The sequence below is a fragment of the Phoenix dactylifera genome, unplaced genomic scaffold (genome assembly GCF_009389715.1).
Source record: "Phoenix dactylifera cultivar Barhee BC4 unplaced genomic scaffold, palm_55x_up_171113_PBpolish2nd_filt_p 000548F, whole genome shotgun sequence".
NCBI classification, from domain to species: Eukaryota; Viridiplantae; Streptophyta; class Magnoliopsida; order Arecales; family Arecaceae; genus Phoenix; species Phoenix dactylifera.
In genome coordinates this window covers 32,560-56,050 of record NW_024067957.1, presented here as the reverse complement: position 1 = coordinate 56,050, position 23,491 = coordinate 32,560, and the positions used below count along the sequence as shown (strand labels likewise).

Here is a 23,491-nt window from a genome sequence, read left to right as displayed (position 1 = left end):
TGCCACTTCGTTTGAAAAACCACAGCGTGCCGCGCTGTGGTTTAAAAAATTTGAAAAACTGACGTACCGAATCGGCCGGTTCGCACCGGTACCTCATCGATACCAGACGGTAAAAAGATGTACCGGTCGGTTCTCCAAAAAAATCAATCTGGTACCAGATTCCATGCTGATCCGGTACTGGTTCAGGGAAGTACCGGTACGGCAGACCTTGCGCCAAAAATTTGTAGGCATTGTTGGGCAGGGAGGCTACTTGGCAGATTGAGGGCAAGTGGATATGAAGATTACGTGTGCATCCCCGAGTGGCCTTGTTCATCTGGAAGGTGACGTGGGGATGTCTACCGACCCGAGATGTGTTGTCTAGAAGGGATGTCAGCATTACTCTGGTGTGTGAGGAAAGCACTACCACAGAGGAGACCATCAGCCACGCTCTTCTGGGGTGCCCCCTGGGCTGCGCAGATCTGGCGGTGGGCGTCTGTTACCCTACCGCGAGACATGGGGTCGGCAGAGGCCCTGGTGATACACATGAGGATATTAGCGAGTAGACCGGGGACCATGGAGCGAGGCATCTTTGTTGCCTATATGGCGTATCATATTTGGCTAGATAGAAATGCTTGCATTTTTTAGGGGAGGATACCCCCGAGGGCAGTGGGGAATAGAGCCATGCGCCATGTGACTGAGATTATCTCCACAACCCAGTCACCTTCACCGAGGTGGGTTAGGAATATCTGGGGCTTCCACACCGCTCCTATAGTGCCCTGAGTTACTTTTGTCTCTTGGGAGCCCCCACCCCTTAGCCACCTCAAGGTGAACTTCGACGGCAGCGTCTTGGCGGGCGGAGATAGTGGAGGGATTGGATTTGTGATCCGGGACCACATGTCTAGACTGGTTGTTGCAGGCAGGCGGCGCAGTTGTGACATGACTGCTATTGGAGCCGAGCTCAGGGCAGCATGGGAGGGGATCACCTATGCGAGGAGTAACTTAGGGGCTGACTGTATCATCTTGGAGGGAGACTCTACTATGGTGATTGAATGGATTCATCAGGTGGAGCATTAGGGCGATGGCCATCCACTACTTAGGGATATCCAGCAATTGGTGTCCAGATGTCGCAATATCCAGGTTTCTCATGTCGGAGGCGAACAGGGCTGCTGATTGGGTCGCCTCCTTTGCTGCTCATCATTCGGAAAAGGTCTTATGGATAGGGCCCAACTCTGTCCCTTCCCCCCTATGTCATCTTATTTCCCTTGACTCTACGGGTAGTACTCATGCTAGACTGATGTGAGCTACCATTGTACCAAAAAAAAAAAAAAGGAAGCCAGGCAGCCAGCAACAGTTGTTACCCCTGATACCGGTTGTAGCAAGTATCCACAACTACTGCGAGCAATGATAAGCTATAATGGAGATGGCAAGTGACAGTTGTTGCTGCTGTAGGCAGTGGTGGTGATGGGCAGTAGCAATAGCAGATGATATTGCTTCACCAAAAAATAAGGAACAATTATAATTTTTCAATTTCTCCTATTTCTGGAACCCTTAAAAAATCATTAGTTTTTATATTTTTGATTTTTTTTTTCAGGTGCCTCAATCTATAGGCACCAATCAGAACTTATATAGGCCCTTCTGGCACCTATAATCTTCCTGAAAAATTAACTTTGAACATAAAATTTTCTATAATGCTAGTTATACAGTTTGCTAATTAAATTCCAACTAAAAAAGGAACCTTCTTTTTGTTTTGAAAGTAAGGAAGGTAGAGCCATCAACTGTCATGTTTTAAGACAATGGACAAAATATTATAAGAGAGAGGAGAAAGAAAAGCAAAAGGGAAGAGATGGAAGAAGCATAGAGAGAAGTAAAATAAGAATAGACTCGAGAAACAGAAGCAAAAGATAAGGACGGAGAAAGAGGTGGGAAAGATGATAAGGTGGATCAGGGGGTTAAGCCTGGAACAGGGTGGCAACATTAAAGGTAAGTTTCCTGTTTGCCACAAGCCATATGTATCCACTCAAAGAGGCTCAGGCTCTTGATCTTGGAAAGAAGGTAATTAATTTGATAATTTTTTTAAAGAAGGATTTAGTGTTTGATTTTACATTTTTCACAAAATATGCTAATTAATAAATTAAGCATATTACCAAAGGTCCAAACTTGTCTACTTCAAGATGAACCAGTAACTTTTTGATGATGAATTATAACACCAAATAAAACCGCTAATTGACCTTGAATCTTTAGTTATCAAACAAAAAAATTGATATAGCTACAGTATAGGTACATTACGCTAAGCAATAAAATGATACTCCAACATCTCATACTGAGAAAAAGAAAGTTTGTCAGATATCAATACCTTAGAATACTATCCTATTGGCCCTTTTTCTCAAATATTAACTATATCAGACGATGAAGATGTACATTTTGAAACTCAAAATTGCTTGTCAATTCTTATTAACACATCAAGCATTGTGAGCTCTTGTATATGGATTGCTGTTGTGATAACAGCAGATTCCATGTACAAAACACCATATTTTTACTCCAAGTATAAATCAAAATCAGATAAACATAACTTAAGACAATCTTATAATTAGAACATAACATTGTACATTGTATAATATTGAGTATCATTTAATATGTAACAATATAGAGTGATGATAGTAGGGGGGAGAATTCCATACTTTAACAAAGAAAGACGATGATAGAGTTACGGGAGAAATCTGCTTTACTGCTAATATATGTACTCCCTTTTGAACAGTATATATACTGCCAGTGAAGCCAAGTCAGCACATATATTGCATAATATGGTGTAGTAAGTGCACATACTTAAGGTATTAATTTTAATGAATCTTATGTATTGTCTTCAGAAGGAAATAATTTCATAAATATGGTTTTTTAAACTTTTCAATGCTATGCTCAAAAGCAACAACCTGACTCATTGATTAAATGAACACACTACAAAGACTTGAAGAACATTAAGTGTGAACATGGTTTATGAGAAGGTTGAAAAGTAGGTGAAGGCAGATTCTTGTGAAGTTGAATGGATAGCGTGATATGAGGAGCAAATTACTACGATTCTTTATTGTATCAAGTGATAATTTGAAACAAGTTGAAGTACCTAATAAAGAGCAAAATATTTTGACACACTGAGCATTCATATAAACATGCATATCAATTAAAGACCAGCAAAGCCCTCAGCAGTTGATTTTGACACTGGATCCCCCCATGAAAAAAAAGCGAAAATGCACAGCAATCAAAAATAAACTGACATCTTATTTTTAATTATGCCTCTGAGACATTGTTCTATATTGGACAATAATGGGACTATATAAGAACTTAGCATGTTAATAAGAAATCCGGTGACCTTCCTCTCAATCTGCGAGCTTCTATTCCTTGTGTCTTAGTGTAAACAGAAAAGTCACAGGTGCAAATTCATTATTTTAGACCAACTTAAAAATTCTGGGAATACAGTGAGATACAACCACTTTGTTCTGATAGTGTGCAGTAGCATAAAGCCATGAACAGATTCCAATCATTAATAGCAAAAAGAATATGATGAGTGCAGCTTAAAGAGTCAAGGTGGGGAAGATCTAAGCTACTAACCTGAAATGTTGCAAGATTAGCTGCAATTCTGTTAAAAAGTTGAACATTTTCAGCTAGAAGATGCCTTGTTGCACCGTCAATTACAGGGGCTGCTTGAACAAACAATAAATAATTATGATTAGAGAAAATGTTTGAGATTTAACAATAAACAAAATTATATTTAACAAGAAATTTTTTGATATAAGTGAATTATCAAGTACTGAACCAGAAATCAAAAGACCAAGAAACCAAAAGTGGATGCAAAAATATCTGCCTATGCATCCAATAAAAATATCATTTACCTGTTTTGCTATTATCTGACCTATGCATCAAGTGGATGCAAAAATAAATGGTTTTAAATTTTTAATCATATGAGACCATGTTTTCAATGATCTAAGCATCAAAATCTATTGGTTTTCAATATATGCATGTTTAAGCATGTGTAGATCATGATAAATAAATTTTAACCTGTTAATACAATGGGGACCACCAATTTTTGCACCCACATAATGCATAGGTTGAAAATCTCTAACAAAGATAATTTTTATCTCTTGGAGCTTTTACGAGTGTAGATCATAATCAACCTTGTGGATTTCTGATTTGGACACCCCAACAGTAATCTTTGAATCATTTATGTATGCATGTATATATGGACATTTCTTTGTGTGTGTGTGTGTCTGTATGTATGTATGTATGTAAATGTTTAGTCAGGTGAAATTAGAAAATGGGGGTGTCATAATGACAATCCAAGCTGTTAACATGGTCTACTTTAAACTGCTTACAGAACAAAAATCAAGCCATTAAGAGACCCCAACCTATGTGTTTTAGTGGTAAAAAATGGACAATTTGAATACCACCATACAATCCTTATTTTTGACTATTAAAACACTTTAAGCTTGGGGTCTCGAAATTACCTACTTTTTCATTTGTAGGTGGTTTAGAGGTAGCAAATCACATACAATTGCCTGAATCATTATTGATGAACCGAATCCCCATCTTAAAATTTCTCTCCATATATTATTCTCAATTGTTTTCAGCAATCCCACTTATGGTGCATAAGCACTAAGAGCACTAACAATCTTTTGACCTAAAATAAAAATAATAGCCATTAACATCATGTATCCCTTTTACTATTATCCTACATTTTACCCACCATTCTTCAAAATTGAAAATTTTGGTCCCTAGCCTATAGAAGAAAGATACAAGATCAAGTTGAGATTGACAACGAAGTTTAATAATGCTCAAACTATGAAATAAATATATAGATCTCTTTGTAGCTCTAAGATCTTCACATTTCCTCAGTTTTTTTTAGTTTTAAGTATGCATCCTATCATGAATTTAGTATCTCAAATACTATTTTTATCAGTTTAATTTTAAAATTATTTATGAAAAAGAATTTGTAACTTTTTTGACCACTCAATGCATAGGCTAGGCCTAGGGGTCTCCAAATTACATGAGTTTTGGTATATAAATAGTTTAGAGGTAGTAGATTGCATCCAATGGATCTAATCATTGGTATTGAACCCCCATCATCCAGTCAAGACTAACCAGATCCGACTTGAAATGAGTTCTAGTTCACCTCTCTCACTCCCCTCTCTCTCTCTATAATATATATACATATACATATACATATATATACATATACATATATATACACATATACATATACATATATATATATATGTATATATATATATATACTGAATAGGTCTTGGCAATAACTCTCATAGTTGAGTCGAGGAGCACAACTTTCCATGCCAGGAAATAAGGCCCTCCTTACAAAAAATAATTAAAGAAATAATAATAAGCTAGCAACAATTGAAAAGAGAGGGAAAGTGAGAGATCTAGATCCAATACATGCATAAGAAAAAAAGTAGTAAGGACTTTTGAAAGAATGACTTCATGGGAAGATGTATACTTCCACGAATTGTTGAACAGGCAAATGATAGGTTTCTAGAGTAGAAAGGTATCTATTCAAAGAGTGGCAGGAGGCTTGCTTGTTTAGGAGAAAACTAAAAATAGAAAAGGAAAAGAAGATAATTAGCAAAAACCAAGAAAAATGAGTCTAGAAACACACATGATGAAAACAAAAGTATGTAAAAAGAAGGAACAAATTGGATTAAATATCTAATAAATGAAACCCCAACGATTAAAAATATGTGAAAGAAAAGTATGGCGATTATACACTTAGAAGGGAAAAAAAGGAAAGGACAACTTAATGCAGAAACAAACCTACAAATCACCTTGTGAGGATATGTGATGGAGTGGTCAATGTTATGTAGGCTAGGATATTGGATATTGAACGATACTAGGCTATACGAGGCATGCCAGAATAACCCAGTAGGATAATAACAATAGGATTATATGTTGGTAAGGGGGCATACCTTATGGATAAGATACAGCTATAAGACTATTTACCAAGACTAAAAACATCAATGCAGGCAGTGATAAGGCTATTATATAACCACTTTATTGTATGGAGTGCAAGTTTGAATGAATAAGAAGGTCAATGTTACTTGGACATTGGCTTTGGCACCAAGTATGAAGTCAGGGTCAGCGGAACCATCCCAAACTGGGCGGTTCCGGCCGTTCGGAGCTGACCCAACAGCTGACCGGCACGGTTCCAGCAGTAGAAACAAAATTCGTTGCTGGAGGTGGAGGAGAAGAAAAGAGAGAACAAGAGAAAGAGAGAGCGGGGGAGAGAGAAAGAGGGAGTAAAAGGAAAAGAGAGGGAGGTGAAGGCCGGCCCGGTGGAGGCCAGCGAGCTGTGCGGAGAACGCTCCTCCGAGCTTTATGGCTCCACAGCCCAAAAACAGGGCGGATCTTCTGCTTTGTTTGAAATAAAGGTCCGACTTCATTTTTTATCTTGCGATTTTTAAGTGAAGTCGGCAAATCGTTTTGAAGTGAAGTCGGCTCCACTAGCCTTTGCCATCCTCCACCAGCCTCCCTCCCTTTCTCCCCCTTCTCTCTCTTTTTCTCTCTCTCCCGCCTCCTTTACTATGTCAGTATGGGACCGGCACGGCACAACATGGGTTCGTACCGAGTCGTCCCACCAAGCAACCAGTATGGTGCCTGGTATTAGTTCCGCCGACATTGTGTAAAGTGTTTAAGCATATCAAGCAAGTCGGCCGAACTGGGCTGAGCTGACCTAGGGGGAATCGGGTCGGTCACATGTTTTGTACAAAATCAGCTCCAAAACGGTCGGAACCGGTCCCGAACAGATAGGACCCGGCCGGACTCTCCCAAACCAGCAGTTTTAATGCGAAACCAATGTGAACCGACCGGTTCGCACCAAGTCACGCCAATTCTGAATCGGCCCCCTCTCTCCTCTCTTTCTTTTTGTTTTAAAAACTTCTCGGGCCTTTCCAACCCATTTGAATGCCCTCCCTTCCCTAAGGCAAAAAATATGCTGATTCAGCACAACTGAAGGAGGATCCAACTTTAAATAAGGTATGCTATCTCTCTCCTATCTCATTTTTTCTTTTCTTGTGTCGGAACAACGAGATCCAGTGGAGTGGAGCGAGCGGTGAGTGGGGCGTCCACGGCAGCGACGCCAAGGCTCGGCTCATAAGCACTCAGGTTGGGGTGCGGTGGCAGAGCACCGACAGCGAGAAATGGCGCAGGCGATCCCTCACGACAAAGGGAGATAGAGCCGAGCTGGTGCTTTGAATCTCGTGCAACAGAGTGGCTTTTGATCGAACACCTGGCGGGCAACTGGGATGGAGGACACAATGACAGTGGGAAGTTAGGATCAGAGACCAATGCGGTGCAACGCCCAAGGGTGGCAACTAGGGGCAGGATGGGGCCCTCTTCGGGGACGATAGGGCCAGTGCAGTCGTGGTCGGCGGTGGCGCAAGGAGCACTGAGGTGGCCAAGATGGACCACCCACCAAATCTCGGCGGAGGAGTTGAATGTGCTGAAAAGCCACTTCTCCAGGTTCTCTAACTACCAGTCGAGAAGGTGGAGAAGGCTCGGAATGCCTGGGCATCGTCTGCGTTGATTGTCCAAAGCTTGGGGCGAAGCATTCCAGTGGAATGGGTGGCTTGGAACTTCCGAGCACGGGGGGAGCTTGATTACGACATTGAGTTCTTCCTAATGGCCGAGGATCTCACAACACTTTGGTTCAAGAGTGGGGATGACAAGACGGCGGTGCTGGCTGGGGGGCCATTGGTGGTGGTCGGACAATTGCTGGCCGTGGAGTATTGGAGGCCGGACTTTGTTCCAGACCTAAGCTTGGTGAACCGGATAGCCCTGTGGATGAGGTTGTCGGGCCTGCCGCTCGAGTTTTGGGGGAGAGACTCTTTCCTTGACATCGCGGCGGTGGTGGGATGGCCGTTGGAGTTGGACGGCATCTCAGACCAGCTCCGGCAAGTGGGGTATGCAAGAGTGAAGGTGAGCTTGACACCTCCAATCCCCTTCGGCCGGGCACTTTCATCCAGGGGCAACTAAGAGAATATGGCAGGGCTTTATCTACGAAGACCTGCTACCGGCCCAAATCGAGGGTGGAGTCCGGCATTGGTGGGGTGGAGGCCCCCCCTATGACGATGGAGGCTCTGGAGGCCCCAATGGGGACGCCCACGGCAGGAGGCGCAGCGAGGGCCGGTCGGCTAGTCTTCGGTCCGTGGATGGCTGCAAGGCGCGTCCGCCAGCCGAGGGCGGCCGATGGCAAGGGAGACATGAGGAAGAAGAAGACCAAGTCGCCACTTGAGTCGACTCGATGAGTGGCCACACCGGAAACTAGGGCCGAGTTCGCCGCGGAACGGGTCAATTGCAAACGAGTAGTCACCGGATACTGAGGGCTAGCAGAAGCCCAAGAAGGTGGCAAGGCGCAGCTCGCCGGAGAAGGCGGCCATAGATTGGAACTCAGCATCGGCGGCGAAAAATTCAGGTATGCTCCCTGCTAACTCGGTTCAGGCTGGGGTGGAAGTGAGTGGGCCTCGCCAGGACTCGGCCTCAAAAAAAACGGGCTGGGTGTTGGGTGCGTAGTAGGCCAGCCTGCAGAGTCCTAAGGCCCGGGCCGGGCCTAGGTGCGAGGGGAAGGCCCGAGCGCGGCACAAGGATCAGCTAGGCCTGGCCCATTGAAGTAAGCCAGGAGCCCATCTAAGAAGAAGCTTGTCCCTGTTAGGCCTACAAGCCCCGGGCCGAGCAAACTCAAGCTTGCCCACCCCATGCTAGAAGAGGGCACTACATGCCAGACCGAGGACCAGTGCAGGTTCCGAAGCCGGAGCCTCTCATCGGTGGTACATGAGGGTCGGTCGAGGGCGATTTGGGCCGAAGCAACAGGGGACACGGCCGACCGACAGCGTGGCCTCGGTGGCCCCCTCACAGCTTGCGTAGGCAGCCTCTTTCGTGAGCTGGTACCGAATACTATCTTTGTCGGAGTGGCCGGGGGGAATATGGTGGTCGTCAAGTCCCTAGGGCGAAGTTGGGCATCAAAGGAACGAGAGATGCCCACTCGCGGGTGGGGAGATAGGGCTGGAGACAGCAGTGAGCGGGGCTTCTGACAACATGGGCCTTAGTGGGCCTTCTCACCACCAGATGGCTCAATAGCTAAAGGAGTTGCTGCTGAGGCCTAGGTCGGAGACTAAATTGGCGCGAGCAGGACCTAGTGGGGGAACTAGGCCGGAGGGTGTGGACCGGCCGACTGCTACCCACCTTGAGCGATGAAGATGCTATTGTGGAATTGCCGGGGAGCCGGTAAGCCCTCTTTCAAGCTGGCTTTCTGCAGACTAGTTTATATGCACAACCCAAATATCTGTGTCCTGATTGAGACTTGTCTATCAAGAGCTAGCTCGCAGCAAGTGAGGCATGCTATTCTGAATTCCTGGGGAAGCTATGCAGTGGAGTAACAGGGATTGTCAGGAGGAATCCTAGTGCTTTGGTGGCTAGGTGGATGTAACTTAGACATATTCCACATGTGCAAGCAGCCAGTGATCATAGTGGTATCAGAGGGGAACAAGTCCCCGTGGGTCCTCCTGGCAGCTTATGCAAGCACGGACTACAGAGAGAGAGAAGAGTGCTGGGGGAAGAGGCCATTAGTCTTCTCTAGCTGGGGTACCCAACGATGGTGATGGGTGACTTCAATTGTATCAATGGCCCGAAAGAGAAACGGGGGGAAGCCCTTCACCAACATGATCGAAGTCAAGGAGTTCCAAAATTTTATCCAGGGCAATGGACTGGCCGACCTTGGTTTTACTAGATTGAGGTTCACTTGGTGCAACAGGTTGGGGCGTGCACACGTTTGGAAGAGGATCGACAGAGCTTTTGCCACAGCCAGCTAGATCCAAAGGTTCCCAGACTTCTGGATATGCCATCTACCCCGGGTTGCCTCAGATCACTGCCCAGCCCTGCTGAGTACCGCGCACCTTTTTCTAGTTCGTAGTCCTTTTCGCTTCGAGAAGGTTTGGCTTTCCTATCTCCGATCATGGAAGGTGGTGCGTGAGGTATGGCGGATACCAGTGCGGGGTGATGTAATGTACAAGGTGACCCGAAAGCTGAAGCTGACCAGGCACCGACTACTCAGATAAAACAGAAAAGAGGTGGGCAATATCTTCAGGAAGATGGAGAAAATCGAAGCAGCCATAGCTGGCCTCCAGGACCAGGAGGTGCGCGGGCTCGGCTTATATAACGCTTAGCAGGAGGAGCTTAGGAGTCTACCATCCAGGCACCACTCACTTCTCAGGCAGCAGGACGTATTCTGGAGACAGACGTCGTAAGTTTAGTGGATCACAGAAGAAGACAGGAACACGAGGTTCTTCTACCAGTCTACCATCATTTGGAGATAGAAGAACAAAGTTGGCAGGATTGGTAATAGCAGCGGGCAGATGAGTAAGGACCTTGATGCCATTTCACGGACCTTGGAGCAGTTCTTTAGGTCAAGGTGGACCGATTCAGGTGGCGGCAGCGGTGCAGCATGGGAGTCCCCCCTTGGCACGAGTTTCGAGGGTCGAGAATGAGGCGTTGGTCAAGCCAATGTCAAAGTCTGAGGTCAGGGCTACCCTATGGTCTTTAGGTGAGGATAGGGCCTCAGGTCCGAATGGTTTTTTCCCAGTCTTCTTCAGGAGGTATTGGCAGATCCTTAGGCAGGAGGTGACGGCAGCTGTCCAGAGATTCCTTCAGTCTTCCACGATGCCGGATGAGTAGAAGAGGACCTTTATCACCTTAATTCCGAAGAGACAGGATCTGACGGAGCCGAGCCACTTCTGACTGATCAACTTGTGTACCACCCTGTACAAAGTCGTGGCAAAGATCTTAGTCCAACGAATGAAGGGGATCCTTCCCAGACTAATATGCCCGGAGCAAGGGGCCTTTGTGGGTGGTCGGTCCATCTCCGACAATGTGCTGGCTGCTCAGGAGTTCATGTGTCATCTATAGAGGGCACCAAGAGGCTGAAGTTTGATGGTTGTTAAGCTTGACATGGAGAGAGCCTACGACAGGATGAGGTGGGGCTTCATGACTCTTGGAGTGCTTTGGTTTTCACCCGCTATGGATCAGGTGGATCCAGGGGTGTGTTCAGTCACTATCTTTTGCCATTCTTCTAGTGAATGGCTCACCGTCACCGTTCTTAGAGTCTTCGGTTGGGCTGAGGCAAGGATGCCCCTTATCACCGCTTCTGTTCATTATTTGCACTAACTACTTATCTAGAACACTACGACACGCCTCAGCGAGGTAGGAGGTGGAGGCCTATAGGTCGGCTTCGGACTTATTTCAGATCTCGCATCTGCTATTCGTAGATGACTGCTTGTTGCTGGCTCGGCGACAAGACGGTCAGCGCTAGCATTTTGGAGGATTCTGGAGGAGTACTGTGCGGCATCCGGACAGCAAGTCAACCTGGCAAAGTCAACAATTTGCTTCAGCCTGAAGATCCATCCAGACATAAGGACGGCTATTACCGACATCCTGGGGATCGGAGAGCAGAGGGGACCTTGAGATACTTGGGGGTCCCAATCTCAGGCAGGCGGCTATGCAGAGCGGACTGCATTCCTATGGAGCAAGGCATTAGGAGCAGGCTGGAGAGTTGGCAGGTGAGTACCCTGTCGATGATGGGCAAAGTCATTCTGGTGAGGTCAGTCCTGAGTTCGATTCCTGTTTATCTGCTATCCCACTCCTTGGTGCCTATTGCAGCATTACGTTGTATGGAGCGACAATTTAGGAGCTTCCTCTGGGGGTGGTATGGGGACAGAGGTGGTGTACATCTTTTGCCGTGGGACTCCATCTGTCAGCTGACCAGCAGTGGGGGGCTGGCGGTTCATTCATTGATTGAGCGATGGAAGATCCTCACATATTAAATATTGAAGTAATTATCATCGATTGAATACACAAAGATTGAACAACCAGTAGACCATATAAGAGATATAAAATGAAGGTACTAAGGAAACCAAAAGAATAAGATCAAGCCAGCAGGTACAATTAATATAAGCTTGTTGCAGGAACAACTATCATGATGTCATATATATCATTCACTAATTTGAAAGCAGTTAAAAGCTTTCCTTCTGAAGATAAAATAGGGCATTGATGTTCTCTGATGTTCATCTGCCCGATGTGAAGGTAACAAAAGTTGTGTACAACACAATGTAAGCATTCATACCTTCTGAATAGTTTACTATTTATGCGGTTTATCTGAGTTCCAAGTTAGTTAAGTTGTATTTCTTCATATATGACACTAGATATTGTTCTAATTTGCAAGATAAAGACAAGAATAATGTCATGTAGTTAACATAACGAACATATCCTGATCTGATTTTGAAGGGTATTATGAAAGGAAACAGTATGAGCCTATGAAAGTTCAAGCTAAAACTTATATAAGTAACATAGAAATGGTGCATCGTTAAATAAGGAGTTGAGGTAAATATTGACTACCCAACGAAAGTTAACTTGGTAAACTATCAGCTCAGCTTAATCTCAAGAACAACCAACCTTCACATGAAAATTGATTATTGTGGTTCACATGATGTGTCATCAAAGAATAGGCAGCTGCATTGTCTGGTTGAATGGGATGTACATAAGCCCTTGTGGAACAATCTACCATCTTTTCCTGAAACAAAGAAACCATATCTCAAGCCTAGGAGTGGCATTCATGCAGATCATTTCCTTTAACTGATAGATAAATATATTTTTCTGATGGTTTTCTCCTAATCAACAAGACGGAAGCATGAAACATTATTAAAACATAAAGTGAAATATAAGCCCTCCAGTACAAAAGTGAAAGAGACAATCAAACACAACAAGTAGGAGACTGATATCAACATATCTTTAGGCTGCATACTTGAAAATATAATAAAAATTGGTCATTCAAATGATCTGTAGGAAAAAACATGGATAATTAAATGGAGTTTATTGGAGTAGATAAAAATAGTACCTTTCCATCTTTGATTTTCTTTCCTGCATAATATTCTTCTTGTTTCCGTCGTTTACCATTTTCTTTCTTCTATAATTAATACCAGGATATTAGTACACAACAACAATTTTCACTTGAATATGGTAAGCAGATATTCATTTTATAAGTAACAAAAGCATCAGAAATAACTAGAGCAACTAAAAGAATTTTATTAGTTAAATAAGAAGGATCCGAGGTAGTAGGGTATAAATGTTCCACTAATAGGAAACCCAAGCAATATAATATAAATTCAAGTAGGGTATAAATTTTATTAGAGCAACTAAAAGAATTTTATTAGTTAAATAAGAAGGATCCGAGGTAGTAGGGTATAAATTCTCTCCAAGCAATATAATATGAAATAATTATTTTCTGGATATCAATTTTTGCCATTATAGGCACGGTTATAATATGGTTCGGTACGAACGATCATTTAATCTTGGCATAACATCAGAATATATGCCAAATTTAATATGAAACATTATGTTAAACTAGATCTGCGCATGTAATAATGCATGTAAGAGGAAGCAAGGATGGCTGTGATCTCCATCCTGTTTACAATTTTTATCTCTCACTCAAAGACAGAGCAAGCATGGAACCAAAGTGGTGTATTTGTAAAAGGTGGAAGGAGCTATAGATGTGTAGAGGGTGGACATTTGTAAAATCAGATGATATGAGAGATTTTCATTTTAATATTAATAAATGAGATTAATGAATGGGGAAAAGGGGGAGTGGGACTCACAGATGGGCAGTCAATAGCCTTTTGCATTTAGGAACATGAATCCTTTTACATAAGTCCTAACAGTGTATTCCATGATTTGACATGTAACAGTTATTAGTCATGATGTTTCTTAGTTAAGGAAAAAAAGCATCACTTGTTAAGTAAAAATTAAAGCAAAAAAGAAAAACACTATGAGGGGATGCATTTTGTAGGCTGTTTTCATCTGATACATTAAAGCATATTAATCATGTCATTTGCTTATTAGCAATGACATTCTTTACCTCTCTAAGTTTAAACCCTCTTGGGGTATATAAAAAGGAAAAAGCAAAGGAAGAGGAATGGGGTGGGCCGGTGGGGTGTAGCCTAAAAACCTAATCCAAGAGTAGGACCAACATTGTCTTCTTTTTCTTCATTAAATTATTCTCCCCTCTCGTGCAATTTTTTTTTTTCCTTTTAACAAATTAAGAAGTCATGAGAAAACATTTATATTTCATTGCTTTGGAGAAGCCCATGAGAGATGTTCGCAAGATTCTCCCCTCTCTTCTTTTCTGCAGTAAATAAAGACTTTCAAGTCTTAACCATGAAGATTATCCTCTATGATGTCAAGCTACAGGACTCAACAATCTATTTTGATAAAAGTAGTGTAACCTTTCTTGGCCAGTTCAGTCAAGAAAGTCCTACTTAATTGATTTCAGACCTAACTGCCATTAACTTACTTGGGAATCTCATTGCATTATTCAATTCTTGAAATGAATAAGTTTTTTTATTGAAAAATTTGAAAAACATGCTACCAGGTTGGAAAACACAATTTTTATCTCTGGGTGGAGGACTTTGTGAAAGCAGTCCAATCAGCTATTCCTGCTAATTGGATGCCAGTTCTAATCGTTCCTAAATGGGTCGCCAAGAAATTGGACAGTGTAAGAAGAGCCCTCCTGTGGAGAGACATTGAAAAAAGTTAATGGAAGTTTTGAAAAAAGTTAATGGAGCTTTTTTCATGGTAAATTAGTTCCAAGTCTAAAAAGGAAATTCAAGGTAGATTAGGAGTCAAAATTTTGCAGCTTTCTAATAAAGTGCCATGATGCAAGTGGTGGTAGGATTCTATAATGTTGACATCAATCCTTGGAGAGATGCAATCTGACAGAGCTATTACTGCAGAAGAAGGCATGAAGCAACCTCTCTTATTTAATCTCTTGTGCATCACCATTTTGGAAAGGAATTTTGAGTACAGAGAATTGGTTCTTTATGGTATCAGATTACAGTTTCAGGTGGTTCTACCATAAGATTTTGGAACAAAACTGGATTCTGGAAAGATAATTAGATTGACGAGGAGTCCTTTAACCTACACTTAATCAACCTTTTGTCATTGGCAGATAATATGGAAATTTTGGTTGCAGAACAGTTTAGATGGACAGCCATTGACCCTACATGGAAGGTTAGAATTAAAGGAACTACAAAAAAGAAGCTTTGAGAGAAGTACACAGATCTAGAAGCTTTGCTGCATCAAATTACACCAAGAGCATAAGAAGACTTTGATGGACTCCCTTAGCTAGAAGCAGTGTTACCTCGACATCTGCTTCCAGCTCCAAATCAATGTTGTATATGTATCTGAATCAGATAATCTCATTCTCTTGGATGCTTATAAATTTGCTTGCAGCTTTTATAGATTGGCGGAGAGCTGAACTGTACCAACAATGAGTTAGGCCTCCATTCTGACATTAGTAGCGAGCATTTATTCTTTTCAAGAATTGGACAAGAATGTAGATGTTAAAACAAATTTGCCAGATGTTATTGATATTATATTATATTCTTAGTAATTAGAGAGTTTGGACAAGAAATATGCATATTAAAAGACTGTAGATTTTATTTTCCTTTATAAATATTTAAAGATATAAATACATGTTACTTAGTCAAAATTATATTTTATCCTACATAACCCTGTATTTCCATGTTTCCTCTTGCCAAGTAAGACACTTGAATATTTCTCCAAATTTTTCGTTTCCATGTCCATACAACACTAGCTAGAGGTGTGAGGTTTCTTTTGTTAGTGAAAGAAGGGTGACTAGGAGAAGGGAACGAGGTCTTAGGCTAGAGACCAGATCACTCTCCATGTTATGGTTCCACGGTAGGTTGGCAGAATACCTTAGATTAAGGTTTCTTAATGGAGGTGGTGGTTTAAGGGTCAGATAGGTTGCAGGGTTTTTCCAAAAGCTTCTTAAATGGCTCATAAAGTTGACCTAGAATAAAGAGATGAGTCTTTTCTTAATGGTGATGGGGGTTTAATTACAAGAAGGGAGACAGTTTGGGTGGTCCCTATCAAGTGGTCAGAATATTCCTAAGTTTTAATTGCAGTGCTACCTAGAGGACACTTGGCATGGTGCCAAGTGCTTAAGTGTTGGAAATAGCAACAATCACAAATCTAAGCATAGCCATATATAGATATACATATAAATAGATACATACATTTATACATCCATATATGCTCATACATATAGTCATATACATAGTTAAGTACATACATATACACACATATATACATACATACATATAAGAATGTACATGTGTATAAATTAATACATCCAGATTATATAAGCTATTGTTTTGATGGTGATCCAAAATGAGATTGAAAGGGGAAGGAAATAGAGGGGAGATAAGCTAAGAAACAAATAATAGGTTAAACATGAATTTCCAAGTTGTTCAAGTTATTAATTAGGATAATTTAAAGTTTATTACGATGTGTTAAAATACTTAAATTGACAACTAATTTGTGATAAATTATACTAAAATTATAGTGACACTTTGCATAGAGTTAAACATGGCATCTTTATATTAGAAACAGACTAACACTTTGACTAAAGTGGTGTGCACTTGAAATAGTCCAAGGCATGACACTCCAAAATAAAAAATGCTGCACGACAGCACTTTTTATTGACAAAAACAAGACACTTCAAGTTTGTATCTAGCTGTGTTATGTAGTGTCCTGTCATGTCCAAAGCGTCTGAAATTGTCAACTTCTCCAAAAACCTTAGAATAGAGTTACCAACTAATAGAGAATACAAGATAATCTATGCATAAACTAGGGCATATTTCTTTGCCATCATCAAGACCAATAATTCTATTATCCTGCAAGGTCAATACTTTGGTATGTATATCTGCAAGCAATCAATGGCTTGCTTCCCACAGGGAAGAGATAGTGATATACCAATTCTTATAAATTATCAACATGGAGGGCTTTAACCATGCCATGGTGCCATTACTCTAACGCTCATGAAAAGAAATACTTCATCAAATTGTTTATGAAAAGAATAGAGGACAAGGCAATGACATATAACCAATAGAAAAGCACAAAATGAAACAAAAGATGTTACCATTGTGCTTTTCTTTCCACGAAGAAATGGAATATGGAGTTCTTTGAGGAGGAAGTTGTTTTTTCTTTCATCCGGAATATACAAGAGGTAGAGCCTCTCTCCCTCTCTCAGTCACTTAATGGGACATCATTCCAAGAAACTGGTAAAGGTAACAAAACTGATTGAATTTGTCTCTGTCATCACTTTTTATTGCTTCAATAATGTTAACACCAAATAATTATTTCTTGAGTGAAGAATCATAAACAGTTTAAAGGAATATTTTCATTTTTTAGACAAATCATTCATCTCATCTTGAAAGATTAAAAATTCTAGAAGTAGAAAGGAGAAAGAATCAGAACGTGCAACGTTGTGCAGAAATGCTGTCAAAAACTTTGTACAGTAATAGCGCACTCAAAAAAGAAATCTAGCGGAAGCATTCTGGCTACTTCTGGAAGATGATGATAATTACCCTTGGTTATTCCATTTTACTGTTGAATGTAAAATCATGAATGCATGATGGTTTTAAATCTTACAAGAGTTTAATGAAACAATAGATTTGCATGATTATTCAATAGCATTACAAACCAATTTACTTAAACTAACATCCTTCATATAATGATGTTAAGATAAAAGACAAGGTATTAAAGCATACCATCTAATTTAGCTAGTGATTAATTTCCAAACTGCAGCGTCTTTGATTTGCAGTATTTGAGGTATGATATATTGTTTAAAAATCTGCATGAACCACCTACAAAACCTTTCATCTTTATGATCATCAATCCTTTTTCTTTAGAACTAGATCTTAAAGGAGGCAATGAGTAACAAAGAAGATTATGAATTCAATGACAAAAGGAGAAGAAAATGTTTGCAGACATGCAATTCCAGCACCAGCAACTATAATTGAATGATGATTGCCGAAGTTGTCTGTGCATCTAAATTTGATGCACTCAGTAAAGGATAGAGCATTGCTCATTCATCATTTGATCTGATTCATTTATTTAGCTGATCCAAAGTACAAAACCATGAGAAAGAAAATGAAGTATTTGGCCCACCGAAGGGTTGGACAGTATCGCTCCTTGCCCAAGATGCAAGGGTTTGATTCCAGCCAGAATCAGGCCCCAAGGGTGGGGTGGGTATAGGGTAGAAAAAGTAGGGAGTAGCCCCTCCTAGCCTTTTAAACACCAAAAAAAAAAAAAGAAGTATTTGAACAAGGTAAAAGTCGGGCAAGGAGTAATTAATCTGTCAGCAACAACTGAAGTTTATCACAGTCCTCTGACAGCAAGATAATGTACTCTAGAGAAGCATAGATAACCGAACAAAGTGATCAGGATTCTGTTAATGCCAACCATCCTCCATAAAGTGTGTCCAGTGAGGCCTATGCTCCACTTCCTTGAAGATCCAAAAATATCTCAGCTATGTCAATCCATTGGATGATCCTGTTGTTTCCTTTTTACATGTCCGCCAATGATATCACTGCTATTATATCTTTCTCTGCATGCAACCTAATCTACCTCTGCTGATGAAATTCACTCTACTTTTTGTAATTAAGAAAGAAACTCGTTCATTCATGTTGCTCTAACCACCAATTATGAACAGAGTCTCCTGACTTATGACTATACTACAAATGAAAGATATACATCTCTTTATTGGCCAGGGCTAAGCACTTGACATTCTTATATTTCAGGTCTGAGTGTCTGACTAATGATAGATATTCTTAATCCTAGACTCAGTATAGTTCTCCCACTAGAAGAAATTTTGCTTATGAGCGGCTGGCATATCAAAGAAAAGTTTAATGATCTTTAAACATACTTGACTTGTCGATGTGCCAATTAGTAAAATCATTATCAAAGACTCACGATGCATTCAAAATCTCCTTTGATGTTTTATGCAACATCCCATTAGAGCTTGTATATGGCTTCACATTGTTTCAGAACAGGTTTTAAGAGGAACCTTGCTCCACTTATAGACATAAAATGTCATCCTTGCCAGGAAAGGAGTGATGCTTCTCTTTGTTTGTTGCTCTAAGAATCACCTTTTATTTGGTTGATCACTGTCAATAATTTTCCCATTAATTGATATAATTATACTCTATATCATCTAAGTTTCGAGTCCATATCTGCAGAAATATATCAGTAGCAGGGCATGCAGCTGTTTGCAAAATTTTTATTGTTGATTCACAATATTTCACAGAATAATTTTGACAATCAACCAAAGAACACTTCATGGAGGGCATCACTTGAATATGTCGTTTTATGCCTTCTTATTAAACATGGTCGCACAAACACATATATGTTGGCATTAATTCATTCATCCATTACAGCAACCATGTGACCTTTAATGTAGAGATGATCTCCGATGCATAACATGTCGGTCTCACATAAGGACAAACACAAACCATGCATAATATTACGGTCAAATTGGTACTAGTTTTTCTCAATGAAATAAAAGGAAAACAAAACAGCATAAAAGAGAGAAACAATCTCCAAAACCATGCAAAGATTTGAGGTTTCGTGTTAAGGCACCAGACAGAAATCTGATAGCCTTTACAATACGAGATCAAACATGCAATTAACTTTTGTCCTACATAACTACTATCTATAAGCTCCATTATCCAAATATATATGTGAGCATAGAGTAAATAAGAGTAAACAAGTCAAAAGTGAAAGAGATAGAAGGAACAAAACATGGGGCACATAGTTTCAATATAAACCATGGGCCCCTCTTGTCTGACCACCTCTACAAACTAGCATGTGAGACCATATACACACATGTGAGCCAGGTTATAAGGCCCGTAAAAGAAAATCATATTGATCGAAGGCAAAATGGATCGTCCTATTCCAGCATGGAACCACCCAATTCCAGCCGAGCAGGCTAGATCTCGGCCAGAGGCCAGGCCGACCTCGGACCTCGCTAAAGGCCGAGCCGACCTCAACCCTGTCAACCTTGATCTCCGTGATTCACGCCGCCTCCAGCTTAGCTGATCACAGCTCGGCCCGAGACTACAGGTAACAGCCGAGACCCTCACCCTATAAAAAGAAAATAAGGAAAGGCCCTCCGTGAGCAATACAAAGCAATTCAAGGACCAAGGACCATGCCTTGCTGCCCCTGCCATGCTTGCTGCCAGGTATGGCCATACCCTGCCACACCTGCCAAGGGCCATACCCTGCGACACCAGCCAACACCATGCCGTGCACAAGGACTGCCCAAACCGTGTGCCACAAGCGAACCCTGGCCTTGGCCACATGCCACCTGGCCAAGACCATCTCCTCCCATGATGAGGATGGACCATACCTCCACTACCTGGGCATTCTTATGAGGACTATAAATAAGCTATATTAAGAACACTCAAGGACTTCTCCCAACATCTCTGGATCAACTGTAACTTAGCCATCGAAGGGCCTTGGCTGGTGGCCCGGAACCCCCAGCCAAGGCTTTGTGCAGGTACCCCAGAGCGCATGAGGTGGCTCTCTCTCTCTCTGTCCTAGCCAGCGTCTTGTCAGCTTCCTCCGACGTGGTCACCCTCGGGCCAAATTTCAACCCCAACACATATCAAGGACAATTTGCATCTTCTACAAGTCAGGGAAAATGTTCTATAATTAAGTGAATGCAATCTACAACTAAATATTAACAAAAACAAAGAAAAATCGAAGGTTGTAAAAGCTATGAAGTATGAAGTAAGTTAGAATCATAGACAACTTTCTGTTTATAACACTAGAAATGCTTGCACTGCATAAAAAAGTTGTGCATTAGGCCCTTGATTCATCTGAGAATTAAACATAATTGAATTCAAAGGAGTGATACCAGTACCATTTGTATATGCATTATGCACCTCAAAAGTTTTTTTTTTTTTTTGCCATAAAAACTACTACTTCCTTTGACAAGTTTCAATTATTTTGATAGCAATGCTGGGTATGAATCAGTATCTTCATAAATAAACACTTTCAGTTGTGACTTTGCAAGGCAAGAAAAGACAATCAAAGAAAAAGATATGCACATCAACCTCAACACTCAACAGGTCCCAACAATATAATCATTTGGAAATGTGAGACAGTGTTGACTCTAAATAAGTTTATGCATGTAACAAAGAGTAAAATAACTACAAGTATTGGACATAACAAATCATAATACATGTGCAACAGGAAATCAGAACAGCATATAGATGAGCTATCATGAAGAATAAATTAAAAAATGCAACTAATTCTATAACATATGGAATACTTACAGTCATCCATCGGCACCTCATTGCAACATCTCTTACAGTCTTGTCAGGTAGTCTAGCTGCTATCTTGATATACTTCATGATATTAGGTTCATTTGCATATCTAAAAATTTCCATAAGGAACAGATCAATATGTGAAGCACATAGGAGGATGATACCCATAACAGATCATAAGATGGAAGTAATAGTAGAAATAGAAAGAAAAATCAATAAACGGACAAGCATCATTTGTTTAAAGGAGAGAATTAGTTAGATTAACTCTAACACTACTTATATATGAAAAAACATGATAAATGCAGCTTTAATCAAATGCAATCCAGTGCAATGTCCGGAAACTGCAATAGAAGAACTGCTCGGTAAAAGTCCTGGCTTTTCTTTGTTCACATGAATGAAATAACATTGCAGAAGGCATGAGTTATGTGAAACTAGGCCCGCACTGAATCAAGGAAGAATCAGAGTTTGGCTCGGTGAAATGTTCAGAACAAACAGAAAGTGATAGATATCAAAAACCACAACACTTAAAAGCAGACTCCTGCATGTGATCTTCACATATTTTTTTCCCTTCATTTTGACAACACCTAGACCTCAGAAACATATAAGTTGCCTGGCAGAAACAAAAGGTCGCCACCAACAGATTCATCGTACCCATAAAGGAAGAAATATGGAGAACTAATAAAATTTCAGAGGAAAAGAGAAGAAAATTTAGAATATGTGCATGGAGTGAAGAAGAACAAGCAAAACCAATAGAAAATCTACCTGTCAAGACCTTCCCTCAACTCGGCCAATTCTTCATATGACCAGTCGACAGCCAACCCTATGCCATGCTTGAGACCAGGCACCGGCTCAAGAAGGATATTGCTAGGAGAATTGCTAGGTGGGATCATCAAAGAAGCATTATTTATCATCACTGCAGGATTATTAGCCAGAATCATCCCTGCTGTGCTGCTAATCCCACTCATATTATTCGTGCCGATCATCCCTGTTGCGCTGTTTACTGCCCCTGACTGAAAAGAAACCACTTGCTGGTTGCAGAAAGATTGTGGGAAAACTCCCCCATGCTGAAAATTCATGCTACGATCTTCTGCCATATTCTTACCAAGAAATCTCTCAGAAGAACAATGTCATCACAGACGGTTCAAGTTTTATAATACGGTAGTCTCAAGATTTCTTCCAAAACCTCGAGATCACAAATGCAACTACCACGAAAAAATCCACCCTGAGAACCTTGTATCAAGAATCAACAAATCACCTAATCAAACTTCGAAAAGCAGACCTGCAAAAGAATCTCTTGAGACCCCGCTTTCAACAAAACCACCACCGAAACCACCAGAAACGATCGAGGATGGATGCCTCAACAGTCCAAAACAGCCAAAATCCAATCGTTTAGCTGTAACAACTCTGTCCGGTGATCCACGAACCAGCTTTCCTCCTTCCTTCCCTATCGAAGCAAAGAAAGATCACATCAGAGCTCAAGAAGACCTCTCTCATCTCATCAAAATCAAAACTTTACTTCAAAAGACTCTCTTAGAAAACAAGAAAGAAAGAAATAAACGATTAAATGGAGATCTAAATCCACCCAAATCTCATTCAAAAAACAATCTTTTGCATTCAAACCTACTCAAAAACCAGGACAAATCCAGAATAAATATCAAATAAAGTGGGAGAAAGAGAGCGACCTGTGCGGACGATCTCCTTGTTCTTTGTTCTGAGGTAGAGAGAGAAATCGAGGCCCTAATAAGAAGAAGAAGAGGCGGGGCGTCTGCTCTCCAACGAGAAGGCAGAGAAAGAGAGAAGCCACCCCAGTCACCAGTTTATAGCCACCAAAACTTATTATAAAAACAAAGAATTTATAAAGAAATCTAAGAGAGAGATCAGCCGGAATTCAGCAAAACAGTGGAAGTCCGGATTCCGGCATTCGATGCCAATAATTGTTGGATGCTTCTCCTCCACCTTTTTCCTCTCCCTCCCCTTTCTCCACCCACGAACTCACTTTTTTTTACTAATCTTTAATTCTTGTTTTTTTCTCCTGTTTCCATATTTTATTTCTCGTCTAATAAATTTTCGCATTCTTTCTGAACTTTATGTTTTTTAATAAAAAGAATATACAAATACTTTTATATTTCAAAAAAAAAGTGTTTTTTTTTTCTTTGGTTACCCTTTTGGTTTGGTCTCTCTCTTTCCCTCCCCTCTGCAAAGGCTTTAGCGCCCATCCCCATTCCACTTCCCCTTTGCTTTTGGGGTGGTTCTATATACACCCCCCCTATTGCTAAGGACAC

General features: G+C 41.0%; 1 protein-coding gene across 4 annotated transcripts in view; it reads right to left on the bottom strand.

Moving 5' to 3' along the window:
• The window catches only part of LOC103721923, a 39,779-nt gene extending 16,492 nt beyond the window's left edge, over nucleotides 1-23,287 (bottom strand). For 2 of the 4 annotated variants that reach the window (XM_026810355.2, XM_008812311.4), the window contains exons 1-6: nucleotides 22,892-23,287; nucleotides 21,972-22,653; nucleotides 21,219-21,318; nucleotides 12,917-12,982; nucleotides 12,475-12,592; nucleotides 3,580-3,668 (exon numbers count right to left, since the gene is read on the bottom strand). In XM_026810355.2, coding sequence (XP_026666156.2) covers nucleotides 3,580-3,668; nucleotides 12,475-12,592; nucleotides 12,917-12,982; nucleotides 21,219-21,318; nucleotides 21,972-22,303 — 705 coding nt within the window. In that variant the 5' untranslated portion in view covers nucleotides 22,304-22,653; nucleotides 22,892-23,287. Of the gene's footprint in view, nucleotides 1-3,579; nucleotides 3,669-12,474; nucleotides 12,593-12,916; nucleotides 12,986-21,218; nucleotides 21,319-21,971; nucleotides 22,654-22,891 lie in introns of all 4 variants that reach the window. The other 2 variants (XM_026810354.2, XM_008812310.4) reach the window with 2 other exon arrangements.
• Between the last annotated feature and the right edge of the window lie 204 nt (nucleotides 23,288-23,491).